Source organism: Periophthalmus magnuspinnatus, chromosome 15 (genome assembly GCF_009829125.3).
Source record: "Periophthalmus magnuspinnatus isolate fPerMag1 chromosome 15, fPerMag1.2.pri, whole genome shotgun sequence".
Lineage (NCBI taxonomy): Eukaryota > Metazoa > Chordata > Actinopteri > Gobiiformes > Gobiidae > Periophthalmus > Periophthalmus magnuspinnatus.
Window position 1 is genome coordinate 18835363 of NC_047140.1, and position 14810 is coordinate 18850172.

Here is a 14810-nt window from a genome sequence, read left to right on the forward strand (position 1 = left end):
ATTGTATTACTGTATGTTGAAAAACTCAATTTAATTTAGTCATGAACTTTTTCAAAGTACTCTTTGGATCCCTCTGGAGTTGGTTTAATCTGAAAGGGAAAAGATTACAATTTAATTATTAAGCCATAGAAAATGGATGAAGCACATCAATAAAGCTGGGGTACCTGATTTTGAAACCGCAAAAGAAGGAAGTTGGTATTTCAGTTTATCTTAACAGTTCAGCCATGTGTATTAATTTTAAACGCATGCACAACCTTTTTCAGACGTGAAACTGGTGTGGTCCACCCAAGCGTCGCCAACTGACTTACTTTGCCCATTTACTTCCAGGTTTGTGAGAGATTAAATACTGTATTATTAGATTAGGTAATTCCTCATTCATCCAGGTGTGATCCACTGAAACCTTTTCTACTTTAACTTTATAATTAGCTACTCACAAGTCAGGTACCCCAGTTTTTAATATCATATAAGATGTTGAAGTCGTACCGTGGGAGAGTCGGGGGTCCAGGAGGCGGGGCACACCTCTCCATGAGTCTCCACAAACTGAAACGCTTTGACCAATCTCAGCGTCTCCTCCACACAGCGGCCCACAGGCAGGTCATTCACACTCATGTGTTTGACCACACCATGAGGGTCAATGATGAACAGGCCTCTGCACACAGGGACAGAGAAGATATTCAAATGTGGGTAGTCAAATAAGCAGGTTAGCTTTAAATAATAAATGTACTGAAATAAATATATATGAAGAAATTTGTAATTAAAGATAATAGAGTACATGCTGAATTTGAACAGTATGATTTCTAGGGAGTGTCTTTTCAAAATGTCACCGTAGGCATGTGTAACTGATAAGCACTCATTTGTTACACCCACTGTATTTGCAACAGAAAAGTTCAAAGTCATCATGCATCTGTGAAACTGGCTGGTCTTGAATTCATATAATTGAAATAGCAGGATATAGAAAATAAAATGTATCATTAAATTACAACATCACTAATTGCCTATACAGCTAAACAGTGGATAGTGCTGGTTCTGTTGGCTCTGGAAGTGCAATAATGAACTTTTACAATTGTCTTTTCAGTATTTAAGAAAAAATGTTTGACCTCATCAGCTATTTGGAAATAACTCAAATGTATTTTAGTTTATCTTTATTAATCAAAAGGTCATTTTTTTTGGGTCACTTTGCAATAACTTAAAAAAAATTAAAAAATCATGACGATTGAACATGATTGTTTATATACATGTCTATGTAGAATAGCAATAGAAATTAAAATGCATGCTTCATTGTACCTGAGCGCAATCCCAGGCCCTTCCAGCAGCACCCCATAATCCCTGGAGATCTGTTTGTTCAGGTCAGCGAGCAGGGGAATGTGGATGTGGCCAAGACCTCCAGCCTAAATATAACAAACACACACAACAGACCTTAAATAAAATACAGTTTGTATATATTATAGTCTTCATAATTCAGTAGTTTTACCTTACGTGGAGTGTTGATCCAGGCCAGGTGAGTGAAGTGAGAGTCCACAGACACACCCACCACATCACAGTTCACATCATGAAACTCACTGGCCTTATCACTGAAGGAGATGATTTCTGTTGGACACACGAACGTACTGGAGAGAGGGACAAAGGGGAACCATTAGAATATAAATCTTATACAATTACTTTGCTGCCCCACTTACTATGCACTGTGCAACTTTTATGGTGAAGGGTTTGCCACCTGCTTTTCTCTTTATGGAGAGGACACTGCTTTGCCTGGAGTGTTCCATAGTAATAGTAAACATATCAATCTTGCATATATTGTTTATTGCTCAAAAATAGATTCTTACTGTAAGTGGGGTCACCTCTCCACAGATCTGACCTGTAACTTGGCCAGGTGGTGTCACCTGCTTGTCTCCATGGAGACAAAAGAGTTAGAGACCAGATTGTGGAACATTACAGACAAAGAAATAACTACTCTATGTAGACGGGCAGATAGCAGACCTTTCACCAGGTATATTTTATAGAGCACCTTTAAATAGAACAGCAAGTTATTGTCCACACCATATGTTACCTTTACTGATCATAGCTAACCTTAACAAGAGGCTCTTGTAATTCTTCAGGCAATTTGTTACTATTTTTTTGTTTATCTTCTAAATGCCACAAATTAGTCTTCAGATGATAAACTTTCCCTTTTTACTATTTTGTTCAGTAATTATTATGTTAAAAATATAATAAAAAAGGTATATATAGTCAAATAAATTAACTATTCTATATTAAATTGATAGCTTTGTTTACGCAGCAATTTGCTGTGAAAAAAATATTGTGGCTATCCTAAATATTTTTTTTTTTTCTATTTCTGTTTTATGATTAGATGGATTAATGCCATTTAATTAATTGTAGATTATAGTGTACAGCCTCAATCTACTCACAAGTCTAGTGGGTAGAAAAAGAGGACCAGATATTTCCCTTTAAAATCCTCAAGACTCATCTCCCTGAACTCTCCATTGTGAACTGCCGTGGCTTTGAACGCAGGAGCAGGCTGAGTGACTGCAGCTCCCCATCTTGACAAACCTGATGAGAGAAGATAAATAAACATTTAATTTTTTTTTTAGTATTTATTTCAAGATAACTACATCACATAAAATATAGATATAAAACATACCAGTGGAGAAGCAGGCTTTCTGAAGGGCAGGTGCAGTGAGGACTTTAGCAGCATTTTGACAGGTGGCTGCTCTGAGCCCTCCAGCAGCAAACCTCACCTAAGACAAAAAAAATAAAATAAACATATAATACGTTTAAGGTACACTTTATTGTCCTTTACATTTGATCCACCCTTCAATGCCAATGGGGCGTCTATCAGAAGCTGAGAGCAGAGGCTTGGTCAGAATTACCCTAGTTGGAGGATTTTACCGACTGCATGTTTTGGGTTGATGGGGGAATATAATTTTACTCTAGTTGTCATTATTCACATTCAAAAACTGTATATATGCAAATAATCCAATTACGATAGTTAAAATAGGTTATTATCTTTACTGCAATTAATAATTCATAATTTTGGTTTATTAAAAAAAATTACAATACGACGCAGATGTCTGTTAAATTTATCAATATATTTTGTTGCAGCCTTAGGGGTGTGTATGACAATGCTGCTACTTGCACTTGGATTGCCTTCATACAACAGGTGACTCATAAACCTCTTAATTCATTAAACAATTTGCAAAACAGCCTAAACAAAACAGCATTTGTAGGTACAGAGAAACAAGCCATGTCCAAATAACCTTTTAAAATCTGATATGATTACATTTATTTCATTATTTTGTCTTATTCTGACAGTTGCGCACAGCAGTTTGTCAATTTCGGGTTAAACACATGGACATTGAACGACACATGACATAACAAACAGCCTGAATACATAAAAGGACCACATGCAAACACCATTACAAATTAACGATAGTAACGATATACGAGCTGTATATAACCGTATCTGCAGTGTAAAAACCAGACAAAATGCGAGGTTAAAAACTTGCACTTACACTTGTCCTGAATAGTCTTCCAATGGTAGCCGCCATGTTGGTTTGTGACAGGAGAAGAGGGAGGGGCCGATACGTCATTACGTCATTACGTCGTTATGAACCTGGCGGACGCACACCCACTTTGCATTGAAAACATTATTTTTATACTTGCTTTTTTATTTCTTTCTCTTATGTTTTAATATAATACACAATGACACCAATGTTTTGAAATGTATGTATTAAATTTAAATAACAAATAGTATTCATATCTGCTCAAACTAAACATAAATAGGCAAGGCAAGTTTATTCGTACACAAGCAGTTCAAAGTGCTTCACAGAATAAGAAATCATATAAGAAACAAAAAAATATATAAATATTCATAATACATGTACATTTAAAAGAGAAGAATACAGGTAAAAGTATAGCATAAGTATCTTTCTATAGCAGAGACAAAGGGAGAAAGCGACCGCAGAATGCTAATTCAGTACCCATGGTCCAGTTGCCTTGAATGTGACCTTTGATTTTTTTCCCCATGCTCCTTGAACGCAACTCTAATCACGTGACGAAAGGCGGAACTGGAGGCATTCAGAAGCATGATTTGACCTCACGAGGAAAATAATGCATGTGTATAGCATATAATTGCGTGTACTGTATTTATATTTTATTTATATGAAGTTTACGTTTTAGGTTTTGTAATGGATCCTAATTTATTGCACTGGAAAGGTCAAGGACAGGTAGGTTCACTGTAAAAAGCAGCAAATGGGACTGAGATCATTAATTCACTGAACAATTTTGTTTTTGTTGATCTTTATAGTCTTTTCTTGGACGTCTGAAGATCTGGTGTGACCTTCTGGATCCAACTTTACTGGTGTCTTCAGATGTCAGTGATGTATATTTTCTGTTCTGCTTCCTGATTTACTGTTTTTGGAAGTAATAATCCACAATAGAAATCCACAAATGTTGAATGTTATTATTTGTTTGAGATTGGTTCCACTATTAATCTTATGTCCTTTCAACTGACATCAATTGCATCACTTTTTGAGGCTATTGTGACAAAATATTTTCATGTTTGTTTATTTATCTTTACAGAGAAAATAGGCCCAGTGATTACAAAGATATTAACCATAAACCAGGTCAACAAATCTGTAATCTGTAATCAGTTAAACTGCAAATTCCAGAGTAGAATTCTGACCTGTCCTCCAGCTCAATTTTAAACTGAATGTTGAGACGTAACATGAACACAACGTATTGCTTGGCCTAGAGTTCCACAATATGACATTAATCTTATCTGTTTCCATGGAGACAAGAAACAGGACACATTACAGTTTACTTCTGCAGAGCCTGTTCTTTTTATATATATTTTTAGTAACAAAAATAAATGTAATTGAATACATGCAAGTGAGATTGTAATGCCATACATTAATGCCATACTGCAATAAATGCCACAACAATAAATACAAACTTGGGGCTTAGGATTACACCCTATTAGACAACACTGCAATACCATATCACTCTACTAATTGGTACATGTTATCAACAGGCTGAAATCCAGAAGGCTCACACTGCTCTTGGAAGCGGAGAAAAAACAGGTGAAAAAGTAAGATTTGACAAAAAGTAATGATGCTGGTACAAAGTGGATGTCGTAATTCAAAAGGTTTATTCACTTTATTTGTTGTGATCTACAGAATTCAAGTACAGCTGCCACTCTTGCTCTAGTAAGTCATAGAAGTATAGTAAACCTGTGTTAAGGCATAATAAAGCTAATATTTAATCAATATGTATTTTTTCAAGAACTTATCTAACAGACAGTAAGGTGTCACCGTGTCTCTGTATTTTTGCATTTAACACTACAGTTTGGAAATAAATGAATAAGCGATGATATTTATGTTGTAAACTACAGCAAATAAATAAATTAATTAATACATAAATTGTAGCCCTCATTGGGTCTGTTCACATGCATACCAAAACCTGATAATTATCTTATTTCTGAAGCTTTAAAATGGTTTAAATCACATGGATTGGCAAAATGTGACGTGAGTTACCATGATCAGAAAGAAATGAGATGTATTGCTGTTTACATTTTAATGATCTTATAACAAAAAAAATCTCATAATCATATTTTGAGTGTGCATGTAACTTCAGTCACTGTTAAAGTGTTAAAAGGTGTCATCTTTAATTGTTATAATTTTGTGTTTGCAGTCATCAGTGCATGCAGACACTGGTGAAGTTCTTCCAATAATTTTCCGTCCTCCAGGTTTGTATTTAAACACATAATTTACCTGTAATATTTCATTGTATAAAACATTAATTCTGTCATATTTTCCTTGCAGCCGTGTTGCCAATATCAGCTCCCATAGTACGTGTTTACCCACCCTTATACTGACATTTCATTTTTATTAAAAGAAAGATATTAAAAGATATTAAAATGTATTTGTCATTTACAGGTTTATGCTGCGTTTCTGCCTCATAGCACTGTCAAAACTGCTCTTCTCTGCCAGGTAATACATCTAATATCCAGAGGAGGGTAGAGTAGCCAAAAATTGTACTCAAGTAAGAGTAACATTACTTCAGAATAATACTACTCAAGTGGAAGTACAAAGTAGTGCTCCATGTAACTGTTGGGACGTAATATCTGATTTGTAATTTGTTATTTTAGGGACAGATCATTAAATAATTCATGAAATCTGGTATTTGTGCATTAAATGAGAAAAACAAAATCATATCTGAAGGAGCAGTGCAATAAACACAACTCTTCAAATCATTTAATATTATCAAAGGAAAGCTTTAATCACCTGTAGATTCAGAGTGGGAACAGTAACCAAAACTTTTACTTAAGAGTACTGTTATTAAAATTAAAATATTAGCCAAGTAGCATTAAGAATATGCTACTAGAGAAGTACAATTTCTTTAAAAAGTTACCCATGTAAATGTAACTGAGTAAATGTAACTACTACTAAGTACTACCCACTTCTGCTAATATCCCCCACTGTGGTCATATGTAAGCATCAATGTAATAATGTTTTGTTTTTCCTTTAGTTTTTGCTGCAGAGCTACTTCACTGCATTCAACTATGCAAACAGAAATGCTTCATCAGCGAAGGTAAATATAAGTGTCAATAGTAACATTCACTTTCTAGAGTTTGACAGTGTCATAACAGCGTTCACATCTGTGGGATTGAATAATGGCACCACTTTCTGAAGCTATAGTGGAGAAAAAAAGACTTTTTATTGTTTATATTGACCGAAACTTTGTGTTAGTTTTTATGTGGATAGGCCCAGTAATCACAGAGAAACCATGTCAACAAATCTGTAATGTGACAGTTTAAAGCCACAGTATGCAACTTTTTAGCAAGAAAATAGACTAAAATAAAAGCATGTTTTTTATTGCCATGAAAAAAGAAAATGTAAAAAAAAAAAAAAGGAATTCTTACTGTGAGCAGGCTTGCATCTCCACAAACTTGACTCTTATTTGGCCTGGAGGAGGGCATCCACCTGCATGTTTCCATGGAAATGTCCTTTCGCAATAATCTCCCACAGTATGACATATAAATGTAATATAGAATACAACCTGTTTTTACCAAACATGTCCTTGCTTATGTTTATAATTTTTGCTGTGTTTGTGTGTTTATATATTTTGTATGTATTTATCTGCAGGAAAAGAAAATATCTTTAAAGCAGCTTTTGTTAAATGTTGGGACAGTCTCTTATGCGACCTGCACTGGGGTTGGTACATTTTACATGTTTTTGCAACTTTAGATTAGATTAAATGACAGTACACTGTATTTGCCTGTTCTTTTCATAGACTCTTCCTCAAATCATTATCAACCGTCTTCAAGTGAGGAACGTCCCTATGCAGAATTTCTGTCGGACAGTACTACCAGTCCCTCTTGCAGGTAAATTATCTCTTCTGTATGAATTATAAATATTTGTGTTACTGTACTTGGGGAGATTTGGAGGGTAATGATTCTTTTTTGAGTAGATTTCTAAATGTGTACTTACGTAATTGAGCACAATTCTTGCAGTGTATTGTAGAAAAGGTTTCAGGGATAATCATCTGGACACTGTTTTTGAAGTCAGTATGTCTCGGCTCCCATCCAGAAGCCACTTTCAATTTGATGGTACTGGTCACTAGGAGTTGGACCACTCCTGGATGAATGAGAGATTACACTGTCTCGTGTTGTGTAATTCTTCTTCATAACAGTATCTGAATGGACTAAAATCACATTAGATTTGACTAGTACTAAGGATTATATTAAGGATTTTATGGAACAAAGAACATGGCATATAGAGAAAAAAAGTACAAATGCAACAAAAAATATCATGATAGCCAAGTACATTTTGCTAGCAGTACATATAATTGAGTATATTCACACACTTTCAGTATTTCCTTTCCACCTCTGTTCAATACTAATATAGATTGATTTATTAATACCATTTTGTCTTTTAGCAATTTTGGCTTTCTTGAATTTATCCACTGTCCGAAGTGAGGAGACCGATAATGGGATCCAAGTGTTTGACTCAGAGGGGAATGCAGTGGGACTGTCCAAAGCAGCAGGAGAAAAGGTGACAATATTTTAGGGCTTCTTTAGGCCTGAAATAACTGAAAGCATTATCAAATATTAAAGAGTTAGTAATATTTGTTTCCGTCAGGCTGTAAGGGAAACTGCATTGTCCCGAGCTGCACTCATTGGTGCAACTGCGGCTGGTCCAAATCTCATAGCTTCACTTCTACAAAGGTAAGACACAAACAATAATATGCAATCCCTCCAAAGTTCTTATTAATCAAATATTTCTCAAATGGATCAATATCAGTGTACAATGGTACTGATGAATTGGTCACTAAATGTATTTGTAATCACCATAAACATACTTATTACCATTTTAATTGTTATATTTTGTTTACATTGTTGCCTATTGTTTTAAATTGTTAAATGCTATGACAACGGTCCTAATTATTTATCATTCTGAAGCCCATGGAGAGGTTGTAGTGGTTAAGATGAGGAGCAAGTAAAATTATTTAATATGCATGAATGTGAATAATTATACAGTGGAGTAATTACCATAAAAGTGTCATTGCCATCAATATTTTTTTCTAGGTGGTATTAAAAAAATTTATATTAAAAAATATTATTCAATAAATAAATAAATAAAATAATAATAAATAAATTAAATTTTTAAAAATACATTGCATGTTTTTATTTCCAGAACTAGATTTTTCCAGAAACGTTCGCTGCTTCTTGTTCCGCTCCGTCCCTTCAGTGTGGTGTTTCTGCTCGGACTCATGATCCCAGTGTCCTTCAGTTTATTTCCGCAGCTGGGAACGGTAATGTGCACCATGATCTTTGACCTCTGACCTTTTCATTATGATGACCTTGGAATGACCCTGGCTCTGATTCACAGATAAAAAAGGAAAACCTAGAGGAGGAGCTACAGGGTGCAGCGCTGGAAGGAGGACACTTGTATTACCACAGAGGGCTATAGAGGAAAGGAAACTCGTCGGATCACGTCGATGTACAGACTTTCAATTCACATGGATCATAAAGTTAAAATGAAATCCTCAAAAACTGACATTGTTTTTCTGTATTTTTTTATGTTAATATTAATATAAAACTTGCAACCAGTTGTTCAAATCATTGCACTCTGTAGTGTTACTTTATGCATGTTAAGGCCATAATAGCACTGTTTATATTTGTATATGGGCAAATTGTTTAATATAATGAGCATTAATAAATATCCTGATAAACCTTGACATTCCGAGAGCTGGATGTGAGGATCAATGATATCTAATACGGTGATTTTGTAGATATATTTATTAATACGAATATCAAATGAATTTATGAAAATACATTTAGCTATTTCAGCATTTCAACGTTTCAGTATTGCACCCTAATCTGGAATAGTGAGGAGGCAACATTTATCATTGTGGCAGCAAAGAAAATACATCAGTCCATGTGGAATTTAGAACAGAAGCATTTCAATAAATTTAATAATGTGGGGAAAAATATTTGATGTATTTTGCATTGAATTGTAATGATAAAGTGTGTATTTTTTTAGAAAGAAAAAAACACAATAGTCAAGTTTACCACCATCACCGTACTTGAGAAAGTGGAGTTAAGTCATTAGTAAAATACAAATGTTGCAAAATGATAAAGCCACGTATTGTGCAATGTCACTGCCTGTAACTGCTCGCCACAAATTTCACTTTGAACATGTAATTTTATTTCACAGTGGAAATGCCACCAGTGTTTGGCACCAAAAACATTTTAGGATTCACAAAGGTATCTACTCTTCCTCTGTTACAATAGTTATGCACTGACATCAGCACCATCATAGCGGCTGTTAAAGTGTGTTTCAAGCAGAAAAATATGGCATGATATAGTTTGACAATGACAAAGAAATGTGAAAGCCAGATCACCGACTTAGACCATCTTCAAAAGTGCAGCAGTTAGATTTAAATACTTTTCTGCTTTATCACTTTTCAAATATTCTTTAAATTGTAATGGACCATCTTAGGAAATAGTATTAATAAAAACACTACCTTATTAGTATAAACTTGCTGCAAATATATATATATGTATATATAAAAAAAGATATTTTCCTAGTTTGTTTGCAGTGATAAAAAGGCAGAACAACAATAGTTACAAATGTCTCATTGTTACACAGGAGGTTCATATCCGTAGAAGTTGTTCGGCCGCTGCCAGGTGAAACAGGAAGTTTTCTGTGGCTGGAGGAAAATGGTGCCGTTTTAAACTCTCTAAAGTGAGTTTGGAGTCTTCACACTGCTCAGCCAGGGCCACCAGGTTTGTAACGAGCTCTTTAGTCTTTACTGAAATGTCCTGCAACAAAAAAAGGAAGGTCAAAATCTTAAATGGGAAGCTTTAATTTCAACCATTTGCAAACAGGAAATGACGACTACAAAAAAATTGTACTGAATCTGGGTGTTTCATCATATGAGAAAAAGAGATGCATTACTGGATTTAAGAAGACATAACATTCTATTCTAAGTCAATAAAACTTAAGACAAATGGGGGGCAGTTGAAATTAATATATTTCAAATGCAGATTTTTGTTGTGATATAATGAGTTGTAGATTCTAGTCACTAATAGTGTTTAGGTTAAAGTTATTAGGTTCAACATTTGTAAATTTACTTTTTAGGTATTTTATAGGAAAGCAAAATGTAATCAGTGGGAAAAAACTACCTCTTATCCCACTTTTTTTTTTTTTTTACAAAAGGCAAAAATACAGAGTACACATTATAATTAGACAATATACAAAAGGCAAATGCAGGTCCTCACTGACTGTTTGTCGGTGATTTCATGTTCATGTTTGTACTCTTTAAAACCTGTTTAAGTTCATGTTTAAAACCACCCCAGTCTAGTTCCAGCTCAGGGCTTAAGGAGGTTCAGAGTTTAGCACCCTGGACAGAGAATGTGGATTACCCAAATGATGTTTGTCACATCACTGAATATAATAAATGATCAGAGGTGAGTTTACCTTTATAACTTGACTGTCTGACTTCTCTGCATCCTCCGCTGACTGGAGAATAAGGAGACCAATCTCTTTGTGCAACTTTCCCATAGACATAGACTCTGCCACAACATAAATATAACAATATTAATAATAATAAAAATAATAATAATACAACTGTGTATATTTCTATTAGTAATAATTAATACAAACATAATATTACAATAATATAATACAATTAAATAATATCACAAATAAATAATTCATTTATTTGAATTTTTATGACAATGTCACAATGCTAATAAAAAAACAATGTTTTTCATAATAGAATGTAATTATCAACAATAATAATAGCCGTTTCTCACCAAGTGGTCTTTTGTCCTTTCCTGAACAGTTTTAAAACTGTCTATTTATATGATTTTTTTCAGTATCAATTCTAGCATATCTAGTTTTGATACTAGTTTCAGCATCAATTAGTATCTGGGTATTGATATTTTTGACAACCCTAATATTTATACATTTTTAGAGACGTACCTTTTGCACTTGGCGACACTGTGATGATGCTGTCTGGTAGATTCACGTAGACGTCAAATAGGTCTCCTCTGTTGCTCACCTCTGGGTCCACAAAACCTGCCACATATCCTGCAGGGGGCGTATTTTAATATATTAAATAACATCTCCATGGAGACAAGCAGATGGAGTACCCCAAAAGGTTACTTACTGCACCTCTAAATAAGTAAAACAAACCTGAACATTTATTTAAATCTTCTAATTCAATGTCTGTCAGATTCACATATGGATGTAAAATGGACCAGTCTTTTCTGTGCCAGGCCAATGCTGGAAGAACTCTAGAAGTATAAAGGTGATTAGAAGCCATTTTAAATAGCATTTTAAATAAATAAACAAAACACAATAAATATGGTTTATCCGTTCTTACCTAGTAAACTCTAACAGTGCTTCAATTCGAGGGTGATGTACAACTACTCTCTTTTTTAGCATTAGTGCTGTGTACAGGATAATAGTCTCCATACCAAACTGTGCTACAATATCTGAAACAAAGTAAAAAATTAAACTTGTATTTAATCTGCAAAATAATTGTCAGTATTATTCCATTGTCAGTGAATGTTTTACCTTTAACAGAACCAGCTAAATATGCTTTCCGCACGTCATAGTCCTTAATGAGAAAGGAGCCGTTCTCATCGCTCTGACAGACTCCTTTGGTGAAGACGGTGATGTATGCCTCCAACATTTTCACTGGGCTGCCGTATTTTACATATGTCCTGAAAGTAAAGTAATATAATAAGAAATGTTTAGTTACTTTATGCAAATACAATTGCATCTATTGTACAGTCAGTCTTTTAAAACACATTTTAACCAAATAAAAGCTTGAAACATTGTGACTGAAAATTTCTAGATAGAGAATATTTGAGTGTATTATTGCTGAAAATGAGAAAGTTATTTTTTTTCACATTTTGATTTGGTATTTCCGCCATCTTTGTTCTAAAATGCTCTTTTCGTATCCATTAGTCTAAAGTCTGTATAGTCCAGGTAACCATCACGATTATCAAAACACAACTACGACTAGTCACAGTCGATCAATGGTTATAGCCTTATACTGTATTATATCTGACCAAGGAAAAGAGTGACTAATTAATCATTTAAACCTAAATTTGAACAATATCAGATTATATTTGATTAAAAGATAACAAACATGGCTTTCTGTGTCATTTTCATTAAGACTTTCAAATAAATATCATAAACACAAAAATAACCAAATGCATTCCTTCAAAGTCTGAACTCTGCTCCAAACCATATTCTTTTACTGACGGAAGAATCGCTGTAGATTAAAACACCCCCTTTGAAAAGACTGGATCTCGATTAGGCCAAAATTTGATTGGCTTGTTTTGTATTTGGGAAAACATCTTAAATTACTCAATTCTTAACCAGTTTCAGCAATTATCTTACAATATTCACCTTAATTTTAGCGTAACACATAATTGCTGTACTGTAGAGTCATCAATAAAACATTACCTGCATAGTATCCTACTGAGAGCTGCATACTTCTCTGGATTAAAATCTTTTGCTGTAACTACGATGGAAAAATGTGTAACCTTGAAGAGGAAAACATATAGATGGACACAGTTAGCCAAAACATTATAATTTCTAAATCTTGTACGATTAAAAAATGCCAAAATGTTTACCTTTTTGAGCGCAGTCGGCTCCTGTACCTCAACTGTGCTGATGTAGTACCATGTGCGTTTGAATTGGCCAAAAACAAAAGTGTGGAAGTCCTTAGTGTTTTGGGACAGACAGCATTTAGACAGCAGCACCTGCCTCAGCTCAGAGTCCACAAATGGGTAACACCAAACCCACAGAGTGTCCCCATTCACATCTTTCTCTGATGGGACAAACAGTAGAAATATGAGTTATATATATCATTATAGATACAAATTAATTACTTAAGTGTTTAATTCTGCTATTTATTTATTATAATATTGTATATTTAGAATATTTTTGGGGATAATTCTGCTTTAGGATTTTGGATATTATTGGTCATCCTCTATACTTACTTCAGCAATATATCACACTTTGAAAAATATGTTACTGGGACAAGGAAATCTGTACACAACCTGATACGAGTTTGATTTTGTGACTACATTATAAAGTAGACTTTTTAATAGCATTAACTTTTCAGAGATGTAAACAACTAAACTAATTGAAGACTGACAACCCAAGAAAGTCAAATGGTCAAATGCAGAGGATGAATTTATTCATGGGGATTGGGATCAACCTTAATTTTTGACATAGCAGTAAAATGGCATAAACATATAAGATATCAAACAGTAACACATAAAAGCTAGTCAACGCAGTCAACTTATAATAATTGCATTGATAGGATTTTGTTGTGGTAGTCCAACTAGGTACATATCTTTAAAATGAAGATTAACTGTGCCTAAGAAAAATTAAAATAGCCTACTGGTGATGTGAGAACAATAGGTTTACACTTGATAATCATTCATATGCATGCGATTAATAATCAGCTCAACACAACTAGCTTAATAGCAAATTTGTAGTGGTATCAGATGTGTTTTGCTGTCCTGCTTTTCTGCTCATTCATTTAATCACGTTGGTGTCATGTGATGGCCCTTCACCCACAACAACATCTCAAGATTTTGGCTAAAAAACTAAATAGTAAATTAGGGAAGCGTGATTAATAAATATGTACTTACCAATGAGCCCGACGCTTATCATGAGCTGGTGTTCAGTAGCTGCCATGTTCCATACCTGTAGAGCTCACAAGAAACAGGAAAAAATGACACACGCCTCCACTGGGACAACCACAGCCGGGGTAAGGTGCTCTAAGGTTGGCTAGTTCTCCACGCCTCCCCCCGTGACGTTTATGGAGTTGTAGATTGTATAAAAAATTGTTAATACGCGAACTGAAAGAACTGCTGTCAACAGATTTCTCAAGTAGAGCCAATTTTCTTCCTTCTTCCGGGAAAGGCGGGGAAACCAAAGTTAACCAATCACCACAGAGCACATTTCACTGAGTAAAGTCATAATTACTAATAACTTATTAAATCAACACATAACGAAGAAAATATCATACAAACGGTTTTACATTTCCAGCAGCTCGGTTTAGTTATTTTATGTCCAGAAACAAGTAAACTTGATTAGAGAATTTCGCGGAACACCCAACAGGTTGCCAGGTTTGAAGATAATCCCCCTAAATAAACTGTAATGGAATGAATTCATCATGTTTTGTATTTTTGGTCATGACTGCAATTAATTCTGCAATAGTGCAGATATAAGATAAATTAGTATAAGATGTAGTAAGGACTTTAATGAGTAATT

General features: G+C 34.4%; 3 protein-coding genes across 5 annotated transcripts in view; 1 reads left to right on the forward strand and 2 right to left on the reverse strand.

Annotated features, from left to right (window-relative positions):
* Window positions 1–28: 28 nt before the first annotated feature.
* The window catches only part of prdx3 (peroxiredoxin 3), a 254629-nt gene continuing 239847 nt past the window's right edge, over window positions 29–14810 (reverse strand). Inside the window, exons 1-7 of one of the 2 annotated variants that reach the window (XM_033979976.2) lie at window positions 3510–3563; window positions 2639–2735; window positions 2406–2547; window positions 1472–1607; window positions 1285–1388; window positions 484–649; window positions 29–89 (exon numbers count right to left, since the gene is read on the reverse strand). In XM_033979976.2, the coding sequence (XP_033835867.1) occupies window positions 36–89; window positions 484–649; window positions 1285–1388; window positions 1472–1607; window positions 2406–2547; window positions 2639–2735; window positions 3510–3545 (735 nt within the window). In that variant the 5' untranslated portion in view covers window positions 3546–3563 and the 3' untranslated portion in view covers window positions 29–35. Of the gene's footprint in view, window positions 90–483; window positions 650–1284; window positions 1389–1471; window positions 1608–2405; window positions 2548–2638; window positions 2736–3509; window positions 3564–14810 lie in introns of those variants that run through there. The other variant, XM_055227066.1, reaches the window with a different exon arrangement.
* On the forward strand, window positions 4049–9266 carry sfxn4 (sideroflexin 4). 2 transcript variants are annotated; one of them, XM_033979753.2, is made up of 14 exons: window positions 4049–4223; window positions 4304–4369; window positions 5030–5086; window positions 5175–5204; window positions 5689–5743; window positions 5820–5845; window positions 5934–5987; window positions 6526–6588; window positions 7143–7211; window positions 7291–7381; window positions 7936–8051; window positions 8139–8224; window positions 8694–8811; window positions 8889–9266. In XM_033979753.2, the coding sequence occupies exons 1-14, from the start codon at window positions 4185–4187 to the stop codon at window positions 8967–8969; spliced, it is 951 nt and encodes a 316-aa protein (XP_033835644.1). In that variant the 5' UTR covers window positions 4049–4184; the 3' UTR covers window positions 8970–9266. The 2 variants fall into 2 exon arrangements, with proteins under 2 accessions (XP_033835644.1, XP_055083040.1); XM_055227065.1 differs by having other exon boundaries at window positions 4064–4223; window positions 5030–5078; window positions 8889–9168.
* Window positions 9293–14456, reverse strand: dennd10 (DENN domain containing 10). Its single transcript, XM_033980047.2, has 9 exons — window positions 14186–14456; window positions 13157–13353; window positions 12987–13066; window positions 12087–12235; window positions 11893–12004; window positions 11703–11803; window positions 11490–11597; window positions 10983–11077; window positions 9293–10324 (listed from the first exon to the last, which is right to left on the reverse strand). Exons 1-9 carry the CDS (start codon window positions 14229–14231, stop codon window positions 10157–10159), a joined length of 1056 nt encoding a protein of 351 aa, XP_033835938.1. The 5' UTR covers window positions 14232–14456; the 3' UTR covers window positions 9293–10156.